At 35.2% G+C, this 20,320-nt stretch overlaps 1 protein-coding gene across 1 annotated transcript; it reads right to left on the reverse strand.

The window, feature by feature from the left end:
• Nucleotides 1-10,984: 10,984 nt before the first annotated feature.
• Nucleotides 10,985-13,805, reverse strand: LOC137734626 (transcription factor MTB1). The gene is made up of 2 exons (XM_088696481.1): nt 13,410-13,805; nt 10,985-13,174 (listed from the first exon to the last, which is right to left on the reverse strand). The coding sequence occupies exon 2, from the start codon at nt 13,131-13,133 to the stop codon at nt 11,301-11,303; it is 1,833 nt and encodes a 610-aa protein (XP_088552607.1). The 5' UTR covers nt 13,134-13,174; nt 13,410-13,805; the 3' UTR covers nt 10,985-11,300.
• Nucleotides 13,806-20,320: the final 6,515 nt, after the last annotated feature.

The raw sequence follows: 20,320 nt of genomic DNA on the forward strand, positions 1-20,320 counted from the left end.
CCCAAGTGGTGGCATCGGCCATCGCTTTGCCGATTTGCCGAAAATCAAAAAGGGTGGCCGGAGCACCATTGATTTTCGTCAACTTTCGTGACCTCAAACCGCCCCATACCATGGTTAATCAAGGTGGTTCTTGGGTGGGTTTTGTAGAGGGGAATGAGAGCTTCAAGATGGTGGTGGTGGCATCCAAAAACTCCACCGGAGTTGGCCGGAATCGGCCTTGGAAGATGGACCCGCAGTGGGTGCGGGTGGACGGAAACCACCTCCTCTCTGTTTTTTTTTTTTTTTTTTTTTTTTTTTTTTTTTTTTTTTTCTTTCTTTCTTTCTTTCCTCCCTCCATTTCTGATTTTGGGCTTCCCCACAAAGTGGGGATTTAATTTAAATAAACACTAAACCTTGAATAACCAATTTCGAACGTCCGTAACTATACCGTTATAATCCGGACTCGCAAACGGCTTTCGCCTATACGTTCGTACCAAAGAGTACTACGAGGATATGCTTAAAGAATAAGTCCCACATCTCTCAAGTCGATGGTCAACGGAAGTCAAAGTCCTTACCTCTAGGGCAATTTCGTAAATTCACGCTTTTAAAATAAAATAAAAACGTAAAATTTGGAACGGGTTGTCATACACAATGTCAAATATTATTTAACACAATTCTGAAGTTTTTATGATTTTTTTAAGAGAACAATTTAGGGTTTAGTGCTTTCCAAAAAAAATTTAGAGTTTAATGTTCATAAAAAGCTATAAATAATTATAGTGATTTACCATCAGTTGTCCTTTTTTTATAAAAGAAAAAGACAAAAAAAAAAAGAAAAAGTACTTGTAAACAAAGATTTGTAGATAATGTTGATAGAGACAGATGATCCATAAAATCAAAGGAAAACTAATGAAAAATGCTTGAAAAGTTTGAGTTTTAATGATGAGGACAAAATAAAGTGTAAAGTGAATAGTATCAGGATTGACTTTTTAGTGTAAAAATGTGATTTTTCGTTAAAGTGAATAGTAATGGGAGATTTTCATTAAAGTTGCCTAAAATCAATGCATCCACTGCTGTACGATGATATAAAAAATGAAAATGCTCACACCAATGCATTCAATGGCCGTTAGACTTTATTAACGTAAGAATAAATATGGTTTAGGATGGTTTGCTTCGAATAAGTATGGCTTGTTGACTTTCGAGTTTTGATGGAGTTTCAAATTTTTTATTTTTTTAGATAGAAGGATGGGGTTTCAACTTTTAAATGTAAGAGAAAAATTAAAATTTGTGCAATAGATGAGATTCTAAAATTATAGAAAACTCAATTCCACCACAATTGCTGCTTTTATCTCGTCTCAAAATGTCTCTGAGCTGGCCCGGCTAGATTGTAGAATTGGGCTTTGTTCTGGCTTTTTTCAAATGAGTGCTCTATGGGCCTTGCATATTAGGCCATTAGCCAGCCCATAGTCCTGTCCTAAGGGTCGAGCCTGATTCGGCCCGATGTAAAGAAAATTTATTTATGTATTTTTTTTTGTCAGACGATAAATTTGTTAGATTAGATGTTAGATTAGGGAGCTGACAGAGTTCGAACCCCCACCATGTTGCAAGGACAACACTTCTCTCCACCACTGTGGTAGAGGGCCACGTGCATGAAAATTTATTAATTTGGTGTAAACTCATTTATCTGTACGGTTTAATTAGTTTTTTTTTTTTTTAACAATTTAAGACTATTAATTGAATGGTAATGTATAAAATTGAATTAGAGCTCTTAGGTTCCATTCTTAACATCAATAAAATATATATTTTTTTTAGTTCAATAAAGAAATACTGTGGTCCAAAATAGGGTTGGGCCGGCAGCCCGTTTATAGGCTCGAGCCGGTCCGGTATGGCCCAATTTACAGGCCTAACAGATGGAAATGGAGTTTTCGACTTCTTCAGAAAGGCCGTCAACTGTGGATTTGTTGGGTGAGAAGAGAAAATAATAATAGGTAAATTTACTTTCATTTTGAAGAATAGTTTCAGATGAGTGACTAGGTAAGGAGAAAAGATTTTTAGATATCACTTGGTGAGAATGGATATTGTTTGAGTACAAAGAGAAGCTCCCATTCTCTTAGAAGGTTATGAATTGATGTTCCAATCTCAAAGTTGGGCCCAAATCATTTTACAGGCTCATAGTTTCGTCATGGGTTGGTTAGTTTAAGAACGTTCTCTTCATGTTTTCAAACTTTTCTCGCTTTCTACTCGACTAACTCTTTGAAAGTTGAAAATTTGGCGTAGTCTAATCTTAATAAGGTCTTAACTCTTACCAAGGAGAGTAACTTCTATATATGGTACATGTACATTTTTTTCGTGATGTTTGTTATGATGAAATTTTGATTCAACAATAATACAGTGTCATATGCAAAATTTCTTTAGATGACATTAAAATATCGCACGAGATGCTACTGTGTCCTTCTGTTTACGAGAGAACTCAAACTACATATTTTATTGGGGTCAAATTTTTTCCTTGTTTGGTTTGAAAAGAAAATTGTTTTTTTTTTTTCCTTTCCGTTTTATATTCCAAGTGTAATTAGCATCAAGATAATGATTTTTATTCTTCAGACGAAACAATTCAAACACGCTAACTGGGCAGATATTTGTATTTATATAGAATTTTATTGACTAAAAGCTTGAAACTTGCTTGTCAAGTAACAACTTAGTTGCCAAAAGTCTGCATAAAATCTGTCAAAATCTTCATTATCTTCGGCACTTTCTTTTCTCCTTCAACCAATGGACTTGTGGACTAGTGGTAGGCATGCAATCAAGCTACATGTTCTCTTGATAATATAACATTATAATCGTGTGTATATATCTATTATATACAATATGTATGTGTACATATATATATATATATATATATATATATATATATATATATATATAATACGCTTTCTTCTTCACTGGTCATGGTCATCCAGTACAATACTACGACTATCCAGGACACATATCATGGAATTGAGAAGCCTCCATTTCTTTTTATCAAGTGGAACCACATAATTAGGAGGAAAACTTGCCAATTACGGGTTTTTAAAATTCCTAATCACTCTTTTGATGATAGTGATAGAGAGCGATAAAGAGAAGAGTTACATAAACTTACTTCGTTTAAATATTTCACCAATTTAATTTTTAAATTATGAATTTACGAGTTTAACAGACATATAGGTTGCATGAATCGTTTCATGAAAGTTTTCACAAGTTCTCTTCTCTCTCCCGGCCCTCATCACGTCCGTACATTAGCCATGCATGCACCGCGATCTTCACATGACATGCACTGCCTTTTAGATGCTCTAATAAACCTACAAACACACCAAAAACAACATACTTTTGCTATTTTGGAAGTTTCAATACTTTGACTTTGAGGAAGCCAGATAGCTAGCAAGTTCCGAAACTGGGGCAAAAGCAAACACTGCAAAGGCCGAACAGATGTAGGCACAAAAACAAATGCCTAAACCACACATGGGCAGTTGCAATTGTTGTCAATCCTCCACTTTTGACCACATGTTTTTAGCATTTTTGCAATTTGCAACCATACCAAATAGAAAATTAGGCGCATAAAGTACAAAAGTGGGCGGGGTGTGTCTATGTTTTAGAGTTCAAATTTATCCAAATTCCTAATCCTAACCAAGGAAGATGGCATTTGATGTTATTATTGCACATAAGTGTTAGATTGTTTAAGTGTTTCTCTTTATTATTGTTTGTTCTCCACGTGATTGATCATAACGTTTTGAAAATTCTATTGTGCTCAAATGTATGTCATGCACCAAAACAACCATAGTCGAATGTTATCCCATATACCAGTAGCATACTAAAATTCTCCCCCATGTCATTGTTTTTGTTTTTTTTCTCTCAGTTTTGCTTTAACTTTTCATAGTCCTTGGCCTTTTTTCGAGCACACATGGAGAACATGGTTTCTGACATAATCTGCTTCCCTGGTCAAGCCAATTGTCGAATGCACATACCATATGGACCACATTCTTCTATTGAGTTTTTATGGTAATTATATATATATATGTGTGTGTGTGTGTGTGTGTGTGTGTGTGTGTGTGTGTGTGTGTGTTGATTTCTTGGAACCATGGCCTCAATTTTTCCTACTTTTTCTCTCAAATTATGTTATAGTAGGGTTTTGAGATGCCTCAATTTCTTTATAGAAAGAAGAACTATAAAAAGCGATGGCCTAGAATTTGAGAACATGATCTATTCATTTGCTCCTTTTCATGTGCATCTATGAAAATCTCACTCGGCTTGTTGAGATCGAAAATTCTATTATGTTCCGATGTATTTTTGGTTGTTAAGTCTTAGAAATTGGATATCAGATCAAAAATTTAACGTCAGAACATATCAATGTTTAATATACTCAGAAGCGTACTAAAAAATCCCTACCAAGAGAAGTAAGAAAACAGATGAGAAACTAAATCTAAGAATGTTCCTGCATTTGGTTTCTGCAGTAACAATCAATAGTTTCAATTTGCAAATTACAATTCAAATCCACCATCACAGCAACCAAACTAAAGTGGTTGAGCGCAAGGGTTCATCCTGCACAGGAAATTCTGTGTTCAAATTCAAGGCAACCTTCTCCCAACATGGACGTATGTTAAAAAATAAATAAAATAAAAAAAAAGTTGAAAAAAAATACAAAAAACTTTCGAGTAGCTGCCCCTTGTGAAAAGCATGTCGAGGTACAGCAGTTACAATTGCTGGAACAAACGAGGAAAATGCTGACTAGGGCAGTGAAGGCACACCAATCCCATGTTATCTCAATTATGCAAGAAGTATGAAACATATGTATACCAAAAGTCCACCTCTGTTGCTGTCCCTGGACCGAAAGACTTCACACGTATTGTCACATCCCACCAATTGACATTTCTAATTTGACACGACTATTTTCTCCATATGGAAGAATTCGTAAAAGAAATTACCTGGCAGGTAGGTACAAGGGAACATGTTTCTTATTTTTTCTACTGAATTATCCCCAAAAATCAACGCAAAATCTAAGGTGCAACCGGATTTTTATCTCCCTTTCTGTATCTCTCACATCAGGTTATTTGTCAAATCATCAGGATGCAAGAGATACGAAGAGGGGATAGATAATGGGTTACAATCCCTGCAGAGATAACAAGAGGACCCAAAATTTGGAAGCAGAGCAAGAAGAGAATAAACTAGTTCTTGGTTTCACATGCATTTAACCAATAACTTCACTCAGAAAAGATTAGGAGGTAAACAAAAAACAAAGGCAAAGAAAGACCGAGGAAGCCTTCAAAACTTTCTGTCCACAGGAAGAACAAATTTACCTTGCCTTTGGGAACAAAATTTCCCACCATATCAATTCGCAATCCAGAAAGGAAAAATAAAAAAGAGATCCAAAAGCCTGAACAATGTAATCGAATTTGAATGCAGAATCTGGGTACGACTTTCGTCTAATCCTTCACAAAACAGAAGAAGAATATGGTACATTTATACAACACCAATGTCATCCAGTAAAAATAACAGTAGCGATGATAGATCAGATGCAAATGAAGGGAAAATAATGAAACTAACATTTAAGAAACAATACAAATCTATCAGCTTCTTCATAACCAACACCTTGAGGATCGATTTAACTTACAAATGAAATCAACCTTGCAAGAATACTTACACCAAAATATGTATGCTATAAAATAATCACAGAAATTTTGCTCCCTACTTGGTCATTAGGTAGTTATTTGTCTAACTCTAGCTAGCAATGCTATTCCTTTTCGGATTCCCTGCTGTATATCAACACAAAAGATTGATCAACACAAAAGAGAAGTATTAAGAGAGAGAAAATGAAGCATGCATGATAACGTGTTGTAAGCAATTTATTGAAAGGAAAGAAGGAGGTGCAGCAATAGAGAGAGAAAATGAGAGAATACAGCTTAGAGAATTTGTAGATGTATTATCCTTATATTAGTGCCTTTATTTATAAACCATGAATAGAGAGAAACTTACTCACTAAGTAGTACAAAAACGTAATAGGAAAGCATCACTTTACATATGAATCCTAAACCAAATTTACCAAGAATTTATACAATCACACAATGTCAAATATTATTTAACATAGTTCTGAAGTTTTTATGATTTTTTTAAGAGAACAATTTAGGGTTTAGTGCTTTCCAAAAAAAATTTAGAGTTTAATGTTCATAAAAAGCTATAAATAATTACAGTGATTTACCATCAGTTGTCCCTTTTTTATAAAAGAAAAAGACAAAAAAAATAAAGAAAAAGTACTTGTAAACAAAGATTTGTAGATAATGTTGATAGAGATAGATGATCCATAAAATCAAAGGAAAACTAATGAAAAATGCTTGAAAAGTTTAAGTTTTAATGATGAGGACAAAATAAAGTGTAAAGTGAATAGTACCAGGATTGACTTTTTAGTGTAAAAATGTGGTTTTTCGTTAAAGTGAATAGTAATGAGAGATTTTCATTAAAGTTGCCTAAAATCAATGCATCCACTGCTGTACGATGATATAAAAAATGAAAATGCTCACACCAATGCATTCAATGGTCGTTAGACTTTATTAACGTAAGAATAAATATGGTTTAGGATGGTTTGCTTCGAATAAGTATGGTTTGTTGACTTTCGAGTTTTGATGGAGTTTCAAATTTTTTATTTTTTTAGATAGAAGGATGGGGTTTCAACTTTTAAATGTAAGAGAAAAATTAAAATTTGGCAATAGATGAGATTCTAAAATTATAGAAAACTCAATTCCACCACAATTGCTGCTTTTATCTCGTCTCAAAATGTCTCTGAGCTGGCCCGGCTAGATTGTAGAATTGGGCTTTGTTCTGGCTTTTTTCAAATGAGTGCTGTTTGGGCCTTGCATATTAGGCCATTAGCCAGCCCATAGTCCTGTCCTAAGGGTCGAGCCTGATTCGGCCCGATGTAAAGAAAATTTATTTATGTATTTTTTTTTTTGTTAAACGATAAATTTGTTAGATTAGATGTTAGATTAGGGAGCTGACAGAGTTCGAACCCCCACCATGTTGCAAGGACAACACTTCTCTCCACCACTGTGGTAGAGGGCCACTTGCATGAAAATTTATTAATTTGGTGTAAACTCATTTATCTGTACGGTTTAATTAGTTTTTTTTTAACAATTTAAGACTATTAATTGAATGGTAATGTATAAAATTGAATGGTAATGTATAAAATTGAATTAGAGCTCTTAGGTTCCATTCTTAACATCAATAAAATATATATATTTTTTAGTTCAATAAAGAAATACTGTGGTCCAAAATAGGGTTGGGCCGGCAGCCCGTTTATAGGCTCGAGCCGGTCCGGTCTGGCCCAATTTACAGGCCTAACAGATGGAAATGGAGTGTTCGACTTCTTCAGAAGGGCCGTCAACTGTGGATTTGTTGGGTGAGAAGAGAAAATAATAATAGGTAAATTTACTTTCATTTTGAAGAATAGTTTTAGATGAGTGACTAGGTAAGGAGAAAAGATTTTTAGATATCACTTGGTGTGAATGGATATTGTTTGAGTACAAAGAGAAGCTCCCATTCTCTTAGAAGGTTATGAATTGATGTTCCAATCTCAAAGTTGGGCCCAAATCATTTTACAGGCTCATAGTTTCTTCATGGGTTGGTTAGTTTAAGAACGTTTTCTTCATGTTTTCAAATTTTTCTCGCTTTCTACTCGACTAACTCTTTGAAAGTTGAAAATTTGGCGTAGTCTAATCTTAGTAAGGTCTTAACTCTTACCAAGGAGAGTAACTTCTATATATGGTACATGTACATTTTTTTCGTGATGTTTGTTATGATGAAATTTTGATTCAACAATAATACAGTGTCATGTGCAAAATTTCTTTAGATGACATTAAAATATCGCACGAGATGCTAGTGTGTCCTTCTCTTTACGAGAGAACTCAAACTACATATTTTATTGGGGTCAATTTTTTTCCTTGTTTGGTTTGAAAAGAAAATTGTTCTTTTTTTTCTTTCCGTTTTGTATTCCAAGTGTAATTAGCATCAAGATAATGATTTTTATTCTTCAGACGAAACAATTCAAACACGCTAACTGGGCAGATATTTGTATTTATATAGATTTTTATTGACTAAAAGCTTGAAACTTGCTTGTCAAGTAACAACTTAGTTGCCAAAAGTCTGCATAAAATCTGTCAAAATCTTCATTATCTTCGGCACTTTCTTTTCTCCTTCAACCAATGGACTTGTGGACTAGTGGTAGGCATGCAATCAAGCTACATGTTCTCTTGATAATATAACATTATAATCGTGTGTATATATCTATTATATACAATATGTATGTGTACATATATATATATATATATATATATATATATATATATAATACGCTTTCTTCTTCACTGGTCATGGTCATCCAGTACAATACTACGACTATCCAGGACACATATCATGGAATTGAGAAGCCTCCATTTCTTTTTATCAAGTGGAACCATATAATTAGGAGGAAAACTTGCCAATTAGGGGTTTTTAAAATTCCTAATCACTCTTTTGATGATAGTGATAGAGAGCGATAAAGAGAAGAGTTACATAAACTTACTTCGTTTAAATATTTCACCAATTTAACTTTTAAATTACGAATTTATGAGTTTAACAGACATATAGGTTGCATGAATCGTTTCATGAAAGTTTTCACAAGTTCTCTTCTCTCTCCCGGCCCTCATCACGTCCGTACATTAGCCATGCATGCACCGCGATCTTCACATGACATGCACTGCCTTTTAGATGCTCTAATAAACCTACAAACACACCAAAAACAACATACTTTTGCTATTTTGGAAGTTTCAATACTTTGACTTTGAGGAAGCCAGATAGCTAGCAAGTTCCGAAACTGGGGCAAAAGCAAACACTGCAAAGGCCGAACAGATGTAGGCACAAAAACAAATGCCTAAACCACACATGGGCAGTTGCAATTGCTGTCAATCCTCCACTTTTGACCACATGTTTTTAGCATTTTTGCAATTTGCAACCATACCAAATAGAAAATTAGGCACATAAAGCACAAAAGTGGGCGGGGTGTGTCTATGTTTTAGAGTTCAAATTTATCCAAATTCCTAATCCTAACCAAGGAGGATGGCATTGATGTTATTATTGCACATAAGTGTTAGATTGTTTGAGTGTTTCTCTTTATTATTGTTTGTTCTCCACGTGATTGATCATAACGTTTTGAAAATTCTATTGTGCTCTAATGTATGTCATGCACCAAAACAACCATAGTTGAATGTTATCCCATATACCAGTAGCATACTAAAATTCTCCCCCATGTCATTGTTTTTGTTTTTTTTCTCTCAGTTTTGCTTTAACTTTTCATAGTCCTTGGCCTTTTTTCGAGCACACATGGAGAACATGGTTTCTGACATAATCTGCTTCCCTGGTCAAGCCAATTGTCGAATGCACATACCATATGGACCACATTCTTCTATTGAGTTTTTATGGTAATTATATATATATATATATATATATGTGTGTGTGTGTGTGTGTGTGTGTTTGTGTGTGTGTGTGTTGATTTCTTGGAACCATGGCCTCAATTTTTTCTACTTTTTCTCTCAAATTATGTTATGGTAGGGTTTTGAGATGCCTCAATTTCTTTATAGAAAGAAGAACTATAAAAAGCGATGGCCTAGAATTTGAGAACATGATCTATTCATTTGCTCCTTTTCATGTGCATCTATGAAAATCTCACTCGGGCTGTTGAGAACGAAAATTCTATTATGTTCCGATGTATTTTTGGTTGTTAAGTCTTAGAAATTGAATATCAAATCAAAAATTTTGACAACAGAACATATCAATGTTTAATATACCCAGAAGCGTACTCAAAAATCACTACCAAGAGAAGTAAGAAAAAAGATGAGAAACTAAATCTAAAAATGTTCCTGCATTTGGTTTCTGCAGTAACAATCAATAGTTTCAATTTGCAAATTACAAATCAAATCCACCATCACAGCAACCAAACTAAAGTGGTTGAGCGCAAGGGTTCATCCTGCACAGGAAATTCTGTGTTCAAATTCAAGGCAACCTTCTCCCAACACGGACGTATGTTAAAAAATAAATAAAATTAAAAAAAGTTGAAAAAAAATACAAAAAACTTTCGAGCAGCTGCCCCTTGTGAAAAGCATGTCGAGGTACCAGTGACAGCAGTTACAATTGTTGAAACAAACGAGGAAAATGCTGACTAGGGCAGTGAAGGCACACCAATCCCATGTTATCTCAATTATGCAAGAAGTATGAAACATATGTATACCAAAAGTCCACCTCTGTTGCTGTCCCTGGACCGAAAGACTTCACACGTATTGTCACATCCCACCAATTGACATTTCTAATTTGACATGACTATTTTCTCCATATGGAAGAATTCGTAAAAGAAATTACCTGGCAGGTAGGTACAAGGAAACATGTTTCTTATTTTTTCTACTGAATTATCCCCAAAAATCAACGCAAAATCTAAGGTGCAACCGGATTTTTATCTCCCTTTCTGTATCTCTCACATCAGGTTATTTGTCAAATCATCAGGATGCAAGAGATACGAAGAGGGGATAGATAATGGGTTACAATCCCTGCAGAGATAACAAGAGGACCCAAAATTTGGAAGCAGAGCAAGAAGAGAATAAACTAGTTCTTGGTTTCACATGCATTCAACCAATAACTTCACTCAGAAGAGATTAGAAGGAGGTAAACTAAAAACAAAGGCGAAGAAAGACCGAGGAAGCCTTCAAAACTTTCTGTCCACAGGAAGAACAAATTTACCTTGCCTTTGGGAACAAAATTTCCCACCATATCAATTCGCAATCCAGAAAGGAAAAATAAAAAAGAGATCCAAAAGCCTGAACAATGTAATCGAATTTGAATGCAGAATCTGGGTACGACTTTCGTCTAATCCTTCACAAAACAGAAGAAGAATATGGTACATTTATACAACACCAATGTCATCCAGTAAAAATAACAGTAGCGATGATAGATCAGATGCAAATGAAGGGAAAATAATGAAACTAACATTTAAGAAACAATACAAATCTATCAGCTTCTTCATAACCAACACCTTGAGGATCGATTGAACTTACAAATGAAATCAACCTTGCAAGAATACTTACACCAAAATATGTATGCTATAAAATAATCACAGAAATTTTGCTCCCTACTTGGTCATTAGGTAGTTATTTGTCTAACTCTAGCTAGCAATGCTATTCCTTTTCGGATTCCCTGCTGTATATCAAAAACATCTGAAGAAACTTTTAAATGGGTTCTTCAGTATTATACCTTGGATTATGTTAATTGCAGTTCTCGCACTACCCGACTGATGACAATGACTGTAATGAGTTGGATTCCCGGGAAAATGCTGCAAGCAACTTCTCCTTTGTCAACTGCTCCGATCCTTGAGACTTCACTACAAAAGTATGGGAGACAGTATCGTTTGCTGCGGCAAGTTTTGACTCAACAACTGTGATTTGTGCCTCTTTGAATGCTTCGATGACTCTTGATGCAGGGTGTGAATCCAAAGGGCAGCTCACCCTTACGATAACCTCATCGTTAACAGCTTGAACATCGACATCAGGTGCCTGGTTCTGAATTTCAATACCTGAGCTAGCCCCCAAAGCTGACACATCTCTTGAAGTGCCACCGAGGTTCTCCCTCTCTGTTTCCATGACTTTAAGCTTCGCCTGGAGCTCGTTGATGTAAGCAATGGCATCTCCCAACAAGGATGCTTTGTCCATCTTGGATATATTGGGAACAACAGCTCTTAAAGCATAAAACCGCTGGTTTAGCTTCTCACGCCGCTGCCTCTCTGCCTCCACATGATTGAGTGGTTCTTCTCTTCCATTTGCAGGCTTCCTACCCCTTTTCCGCGGCCTCCTTTCATCAGCTGTGCCTGGCTGGTCTTCTTTGCATGGAGCTTCAGCATCTGAATTTTCAGAATCCACAACAATGGGTCGGGAAACGACAGAAGGCCTTGAGGTGGTCCCTGAAAAGTCAATTTGCATTGGCACCTGCTTCTGTGGGTGATAATGGTTATGACGAAAATCATCCCTGACAAGCTCCTGTAAATTATTCACCGGACTTTGAGAAACATACATCTCAATTGGGCTCCCCTGTTTCACATCATGAATATTCGCCCAACTTGAACCATGATTACCATTTCGGGGACTTGAAAATGCAATCCTATTTCGATTTGAGTACACATCGCACGGCCTCTCCTCCAACTTTCTAACAGCAAGTTTTTCTCTATAACGAGGCCGGACTGAGTTCCCTGAGTTCAAATCTTGCCCGAAAATCTTGGGAACTACTTCCCCTCTCTCCACAGGGCTCAAATTAGTTAGTTGGACATTTTCATCTATCCTCCTTCCAATCACCGGCACACCTGCCACTGGCTTGGCCCTTAAGAACGAGGACTCTGTAGAAAACAGTGACCTTATGGACTGCAACAACTCTAATCGCTCCCCTATGCATCTCACTGAACCCAATTCAACTACACCAACATCTGTTGGGACTAAAACAATGGTCTGAATTCCAGCAGATTCGGCAAGAAACGATCGAACACAATACTCCGACCCTGATTTCAATAAGTCCAAGAGCCAGACATGCTTCCCAGATGCCAAGCACTTGCCAGGACCCCCTTCTCCTCTTGGAAATGAAAAATACATCGACGCAAGCAAGAACATCTCCATATCAGTGACCCGGTCTAATCCAAGAGCACCATTATACTCATCTGAGCTCCCAAACAAATTGTGTAACTTTTGCAGCACTATCTTCCTCATCCTTTGCTGGGTCCCATCCTCAAGCCTAAGACCGAGAATCCTCGTGGTTTCGGACTCTTCATCTTCCTTAGGCTCTCTACAAGAACCATCACCCCAACACAAAACCCAATCCCCAGACTTGGACCTAGAAATCTGCCAGAAAATGGCATAATTCCAGCTAAAATTCGATGCACTCGGACGCTCCACAAGATCCGAGAGCTTGTTGTGCAAATTCTCATCACTCCCTATCCCCATACACGAATTCTCAATCGAAGAAACCGAGCTCGAAATCAAGTAATCGACAGCTCGAGTTCCTAAAACTGCAGCAACCATGGCCTTATCTTCATCATTCCAAACCCCTCCTCCTAAAGCCATCTCAATCTTCATCTCCAAAATCCAGAAAAATCAACAACCCTACAAAAGGCAAGCTAAATTTTCGAAACCCAGATCAAATCTCAGCCTCAAATACCCCCAAAACCACGAAAAATACAAACCTTTTTTTTGCTAAAACCAAAACTTTATACATTCAACCAAATCAAACAACCCAGCAGAGCTACAATTTCAGATCTAAAACATCCATAATTCCAAGTAAAAAGCAAAACCCAAAAAAAATATAACAAATCAACCCAGAAAACACACAGGTTAGGAGAAAACTGCACACACCAGCTTCGGCAAGCGAAATGGGATCATGAGAAGATGATTGGGTAAGGCAGCCAAGGAAAACGAATGTTGGGCACAGCAACCAGTCCCGGGAAAGTGAGAGAGTTCAGCTGCCGGAAAAAAAAAATTTCCCGGAAACCAAACAGGCAGCTATTTCAGAAGCAACAACGAAAGCCCAGAAAAAAGGTCTGGCCTTTGGTCTGTTTAAAGCAAAGGTGTGGAGCTTAGAGAGAGAGAGTTGAGAAACTGGGTTGGTTTTGTAACGTATGTTGTGTGTTCTTTCTCCTAAATCCAAACAGCACGAGTAAACCGTGGTTAAAAGCTTAAGCTTTGATTTGCGGTTAATTTTGAACCGTGGTTAAAGCATTTTGTTGCGGGTGTTGATTGACAAGTAGTCGGCAAAGATTCTCGTGTGTGTGTTTGCCAAATGAGAAGCACATGTAAAAGACACATCGAATTCGAACTAAACAAATTTATTTCTGTTATTATATTATTATATTAACATTCTAAAAATTTTATTTTGCATTTTAAATTTTATATAATTAAAAAAAATACAATGTAGTGTGAAATAAAAAATTTCAGGATGTTAATAATAATTCTTTTGTTATTTATTTATTTGAACAAACGATATTATTTACTTTAAGAATAGTGGGTGGGTTTCGCTTCATGATAGAGTTGAACTAGTAATAATGTGATTCAAATTCGTTTTTTGCTAAAATCAAACTTAAGACCTTTCACTTATAAATAAAAAAAATATCATTTAATGTAGTACTAAGCGGTTGTAAAGTGCGATTTATTAGGATAAGTATAGTTAGCAAGAGCTTTTAATTTCGGAAATTTTAACGAAACTCTTCCAGTACTGTTCACTTTTAACGAAAATGACATTTTTACTCTAAAAAGTCACTTCTGGTATTATTCATTTACAATAACTTTTTATCATTTTGATTATAACTCAAAAATTTTAAATTCTTTTCATTAATCTTCTTTTTAATTTCTTGGTCAAAAGGAAAAACACGATAGAAATGATGATTTGTGCGAGTGCAAAAGTGGGTTTTATGTCAGACCCAAAAGAAGAAAAAAAAGAGCGACTTTTGTGATTCTCATGTCCAATATTGGCACGCAATAACGTGTGGTTGTGGTTCACGGACAACCTGCGACTCACATCCTTTTTTTTTATTATTATTTTCATTTTTATTATTTTAGGGGTGTTTTTCAATGAAACACATTTTGGTCGTGTTTTCATTTTTTCTTTTTTGGATAGTGAGATAGATGTGGTATTACAGACAAACTATGTTTATTTGGGATAAACTTACTTTTTATTTTATTTTTTTATAACTGAGTTTTTTTTATTGCTGAACGACAGTACAAGGAGTTTTTGAGAGCAAGGGGAGCTTCATTAAAAAAATAAAAAATTAATGAAAAAGATTTGAAAATTTTGAATTTTAACGAAAATGATAAAATAAAGGGTAAAGTAAATAGTACCATGATTGACTTTTTAGTATAAAAATGTGATTTTTCGTTAAAGTAAACATTATGGGGAGTTTTTCGTTAAAATTCCTTTATAAAAGACCCCCAGTATAAAAGAAAAAAAAACGGTGAACCAGCTTACTCACTAGTTACAATCAATTATCATTTAATTAGCCTCATCCATCCATATATTTGTTGTTTTATTATTATTATTATTATTATTATTATTATGAGACAGATTTAGATGCGTAAGAAAGACGTTTGAACTTACTATTTATTTTATATTTGTTGTTTTACTATTGATATTCATATCTCGTGACCTACTTTCATGATATTATTTGCACATATGATTACCTACAACGTATATATACGAAACAGATTTAGGCATGAAAGAAATGTGTCTGAACTTACTACTTATTTTATAATTGTTGTTTTACTATTGATATTCTTACCTCATGACCTACTGTCATCATATCATATGCACTTGTAATTACCTACAAAGTATGTATCCGAGACAGCTTTAGTCGCAAAAGGAAGACGTTTGAACTTAACACTTATTTTATATTAATTTTTTTTGTTATTGATACTCTTATCTTGTGGTCTACTGTCATGAAATTTTCTACACATGTGGTCACCAATAAGCTATATATATATGAGGTAGATCCATGCATAAAACAAAGATGTTTGCTTACTTGTTATACCATCTTGTTGGTTTGCTATTGATATTCATGGTTCATAATCCACTGTATTATGACTCCTCAAACATGTAATCAACGACAAACTATATTTATCAAATAGATTTGAGATCGAAACGAAGACGTTTGAGCTTGCAACTAGTTCTGTACTCGTTTAATTATAATTGACAAACTATATGGTAAAGATAAACCTGAATGGAAACCAATTCATTTTCCATATTTGGTTGTTTTACCATTGTCAATTTTTCAATTTGGGATTCACTTTTTGGCTAAATTGTCACATCTCAGTTCCGGTCCCCACCACATTTCGGGCTTGACTCCACCGTAACACAATATTATCCGTTTTTGAGCTCCGACCACACCGTCATTGTTTTGTTTCTGGGAATATGTTCTATTGATAAGAATTCTAAGACATGATTTAATAATTGTTTTAGGCGGCAATCGTTCGTGACGCCTTAATGTATGTGCTAAGGAGTTGTAGCACGGACTCCAGGTGAGTGGGCTTTTCGGTTTTCTATATATACGTATATATGTTTCCCATTTTTCCCAGAAATGGTTTTAAGTGGAATTTCGTTTAAAATGTCATGTCATGGTTGCTTTACATTTTAGCCTATGCATTAGTATAGCTTTGCATAATGTTGCATGATGTTGCAGAGCCCAGGTAAACTTCAGGTAAGTACATTATGATGTTAGTGGTTGTGATGTATATGGTTATGCCTGGATGCATTTGGTACTCATTATCCTGCAACCCGGTGTTAGTGCTCCGCTCGAGGTCAGGGCCAGCCTTCATGTGATCGTTCACCTTTCGCACCGTACGCTCACCTTGGATCCAAGGCAGGTGACAGCCTGTCGTACAAACCACATTAGGTGGTTCCAACTCGTAGGTGACTTGCAATACTTCGCACAACCTTCACGTGATCGTAGAACTTTAGCATATTTATTTACACACAACCTGTCCTACAAACCACATTAGGTGGTTCCAACTCGTGTGCAGGTTTAGAGTTGTACAGGTCACGTTAAGTGACTCCGGATGGCATATCAATTTACATTAATTTATTTCACCTAGCATACTTATTTCATTGCTGAGATACTTGACATGGCATATACTTGGTTTTCACTACTCTCGAGTATGATTTCTATATACGTATGTATTATTATTTTCTGGGAAATTATACGGGTTTTACGGCGAGGGGTTATAATGTTTTCAAAAAGTTTTTATTAAAAACTTTATTTTCAGGCCCACTCACCCTTGTTTTTGCGCCCCTCAAGGTTTTAGCTGTTGAAAGTTCGTATCGACGAGGATTTGTGGCGAATCTCAGTATAGGTGTCTACCTCTGAGAGTATGATCCTTACCCACACTATTACACTTTACTTATGCTCTAACGTTGCGTGTGAAACGGGCTCGTTCCCGCTTGCAGTGCACTCTGGCCTTTAGGCACTTTTAGGGTTAAATTTATTCGCATTTTCCACATCACTATACTTTATGGCTTCGTCACCTTCCAGGTGTCGGCCAACACAGCTCGATTCGGAGTCCTAGTGGACATTCCGGGTTGGGATGTGTCATAAATGGTTTCTTGAGCTTGACATAACTTCTTACTTTGGTCCCTAAGATTTGAAATCAATAAAAGTGGTCCTGAATTTGTCCACCATTCATTTTGGTCATTTTGAGAAATATTCTAATAAATAAATGACCAAAATGACACAAATAACCTCAATTTAATAAACAATGGACAAAAATGATTTGACAAAAATTGAGGGTTTTTTGTCCTTTTATCATTATTTAATAGAGATTTTTCACGAAATGAACAAAATAATTGATGGTGAACAAACTCAGGGACTATTTCTATTGATTTCAAATCTCAGGAACCAAAGTAAGAAGTTGTATCAATCTTAAGGATCATTTTGACTAAAAAGCCTTTGAGATTTACTAACTTTTAGGGCCCGTTTAGTGGGTTGAATGAAATTGGGCATTGGAAATAATAAACTGGACTCAAGTCCATTTTAATTAATGACAACTTATCCCAACATGCCACCAAACATGTTAGGCACTTACCAACATGCTAATAGGTTTAATATCATAGATTAGACATTAGTTTTCAAGAATGATTGGAGATTCGAAAGAAATTGTTGGAGGTTGGGAAAGGTGATTGTGGTTCCTTTAATTTTTGTTTTAAAAGATTTATGCAGATATGGAAAAAATAGTACTGCTGATTTTATTCAAAGCTTCAATTGCATTAGGATTCTTTGTCTAAGTAACATCATGCTTTCTCTTTCCATAGAATAAATAAATAAGTTCATCATGTTGAAAGTCCTTAGCTAAACAAAGACGTGTCTGCAGTATCAAAACAAATAAATTAGTTAAACACACATCCAGCATGCTAACTCATATTTGGACATCACACAATTTAAGTTCCACTCACTTACTACATTACACACTAATATTATTGAGGTAACCTATTATTAGAGTCACTCGTTAAAATTTGTAGACATACAAGTGACACTATTGAATTTCACTTATTATTGTGGACAAGTCCCGATTTTACTGAACGAAGAGAGAGGTGCGGCAAAGAGAAAGGGAAGAGTATAGGGCTTAGGGAAATAGTAGGATGATATGTCCTCTGTGTCAATGTCTTTACTTATAGTAAACCAAAAAGAGAGAGAGAAACCAAATAATACAAAACCTAATAGTATAGAATCACTAGATTACATAAACCAATGATTACACAATCACACAATGTTAAATATTAATTACGACACTCCTCCTTGAGTATGAGTTAATGCAAAGTCAATATTAAACGTCTATAGGACATACACAAGGGGTATGACCATCCAGGATAGGTGTCTCGTTAAAACCTCATTAGGTAGCAAAAACCCAAGGGAAAAATGCTCTTAATTGTGGGGGAAAAAAAAGTACATTAAGATCAAGTAAGTATATTTTAGAATACTTTCCTTAAGTTTGAAAAAATTTCCAAATGAGAACTAACAATGTTGCAAATCAGACAATTTATGCATACCAATTTCTCAAACAATCTTTTGAAAGTAGGCTTTGACAATGAGTTAGAGAAGATGTTAGCTAGGTTGTCTTAGGATTGAATTTATTTGACTTCAATCTTCTAATGTTCTTGCTATAGATGGTAGAACAAGAACTTCGACGTAATATAATTGGTGTTGTCTTCTTTGACATATTTTTTCTTGATCTGATCGATACATATAATACTTCAATATTTTGAATCTCATTGAGCATACAAATCAATCCTCGTGTACTACTTCGAGATGTAATAGAGAGACGAGAAAATCAAACGAGAAGTTATTAACATTACCCGATTTTGAAATTAATTGAATATGATACCTGTAGCGTGGGTAAAATACTTTACAAGAAAAAGTGTGATGCGTGTTGACTATCTTGTCTCCTCTAATGAGATTAAATTATCTTCATTCATGTCCTTAACAGTTCTTGGTGGGGTCCAAAAAGAAAGTAAAACGAGGTTGAACTGTCTGGGTCCCCCAAGACATGGACAACCGAAGATAATTACCGAAAGAAAGCACAATCCAAGTTATCCAACGGTGTAGAAGCGTGTTTCGTCAGTAGGCATCGCAGATTCATGATGGTTTTGATAAGTTCGAGGTTAGAAGCTTAATTAAGATTAGGAGATACAATAATCACGATGGTGGGCCTTAATTGAGTAGAATCAAAGGCAGATGAAAGTTGAAAGCGATTCTAGGCCAAATGCCTTAGTGGTGGGTTCATAGTCACTGTTTTTCTTTTTCACCACAACTATATATATATATATATATATATATATATATATTTTATTATTATTATTATTATTATTATTATTATTATTATTTTATCATTTTATTAGAATGTAGGAGTAGAGTTCGAAACTATTACAATCATTTAAGAGACAAAAGTTTCGAATAAAGGACGTATGAGTAGAAACCAACACATTATCTATTAAGATATTGGATCAGAACTATATATTTACACTATAACCAATTATAATAATTTGATATTAAACACGTACTTATAAAAGTTGAGTCTACGTTTCTTACTTAGAAGTTGTACTTCAAACTAATTCCACATTCTTTACAGTTATAAAACAAATGCATTTTAATCTAGTGTAGATGACTTTATTAGGGTTCAATGACGTACCAAACAATAGAATGAAGTCTCGTTTAACGGAGAGGATTGACTTGTGTATGATTATTCACTACATTGATGACATTTTAAAGGAAGAAAGGGATGACAAATTCTTTATTTTGTCCAAGTTAAATTTACTGCTAAAGAAAAGATATCTGTATTAATATCCACAAAAATGGTAGGATTAAAATTGATAACTATTTTCATCAGTAACCTTCAACTTGGACAAAATAAAGAATTTGTCATTAATTTTAGGGTAAATTACATTTTACCCCCTCAAGTTTTAGGTCGATTGCAACCTAACATCTTTAAAACATTTCAATTTCATACCTCACCTACTATTTTATTTCAATATAGTACCTCCGTTACATTTTTCATCCATTGGTTTGTTAAGTGCTGACGTGGCTGCCACATTTGTGTTGATGTGACTACCAAATTTGTGTCATGTGGCAAAAAAATAATTTTTTATGCATTTAAAAATAATTAATTAAAGAAAAGTTCAAAAAAAATTGAGACGCCAGTGGATGATGGAGCGGATGGACAAGGGGTTTTCACTTGTGGCGCTGGGCAAGGGGGTTGGCGGCGTGGATCCTGGCGTCGCAGGGCAAGCA

Source organism: Pyrus communis, chromosome 7 (assembly GCF_041283825.1).
Source record: "Pyrus communis isolate YQ-2024b chromosome 7, ASM4128382v1, whole genome shotgun sequence".
In the NCBI taxonomy this organism is placed as follows: domain Eukaryota; kingdom Viridiplantae; phylum Streptophyta; class Magnoliopsida; order Rosales; family Rosaceae; genus Pyrus; species Pyrus communis.

Bases quoted from the DNA above. Each gene is read 5' to 3' on its own strand.
- LOC137734626 (XM_088696481.1), bottom strand. From the start codon at position 13,133: ATGAAGATTGAGATGGCTTTAGGAGGAGGGGTTTGGAATGATGAAGAT.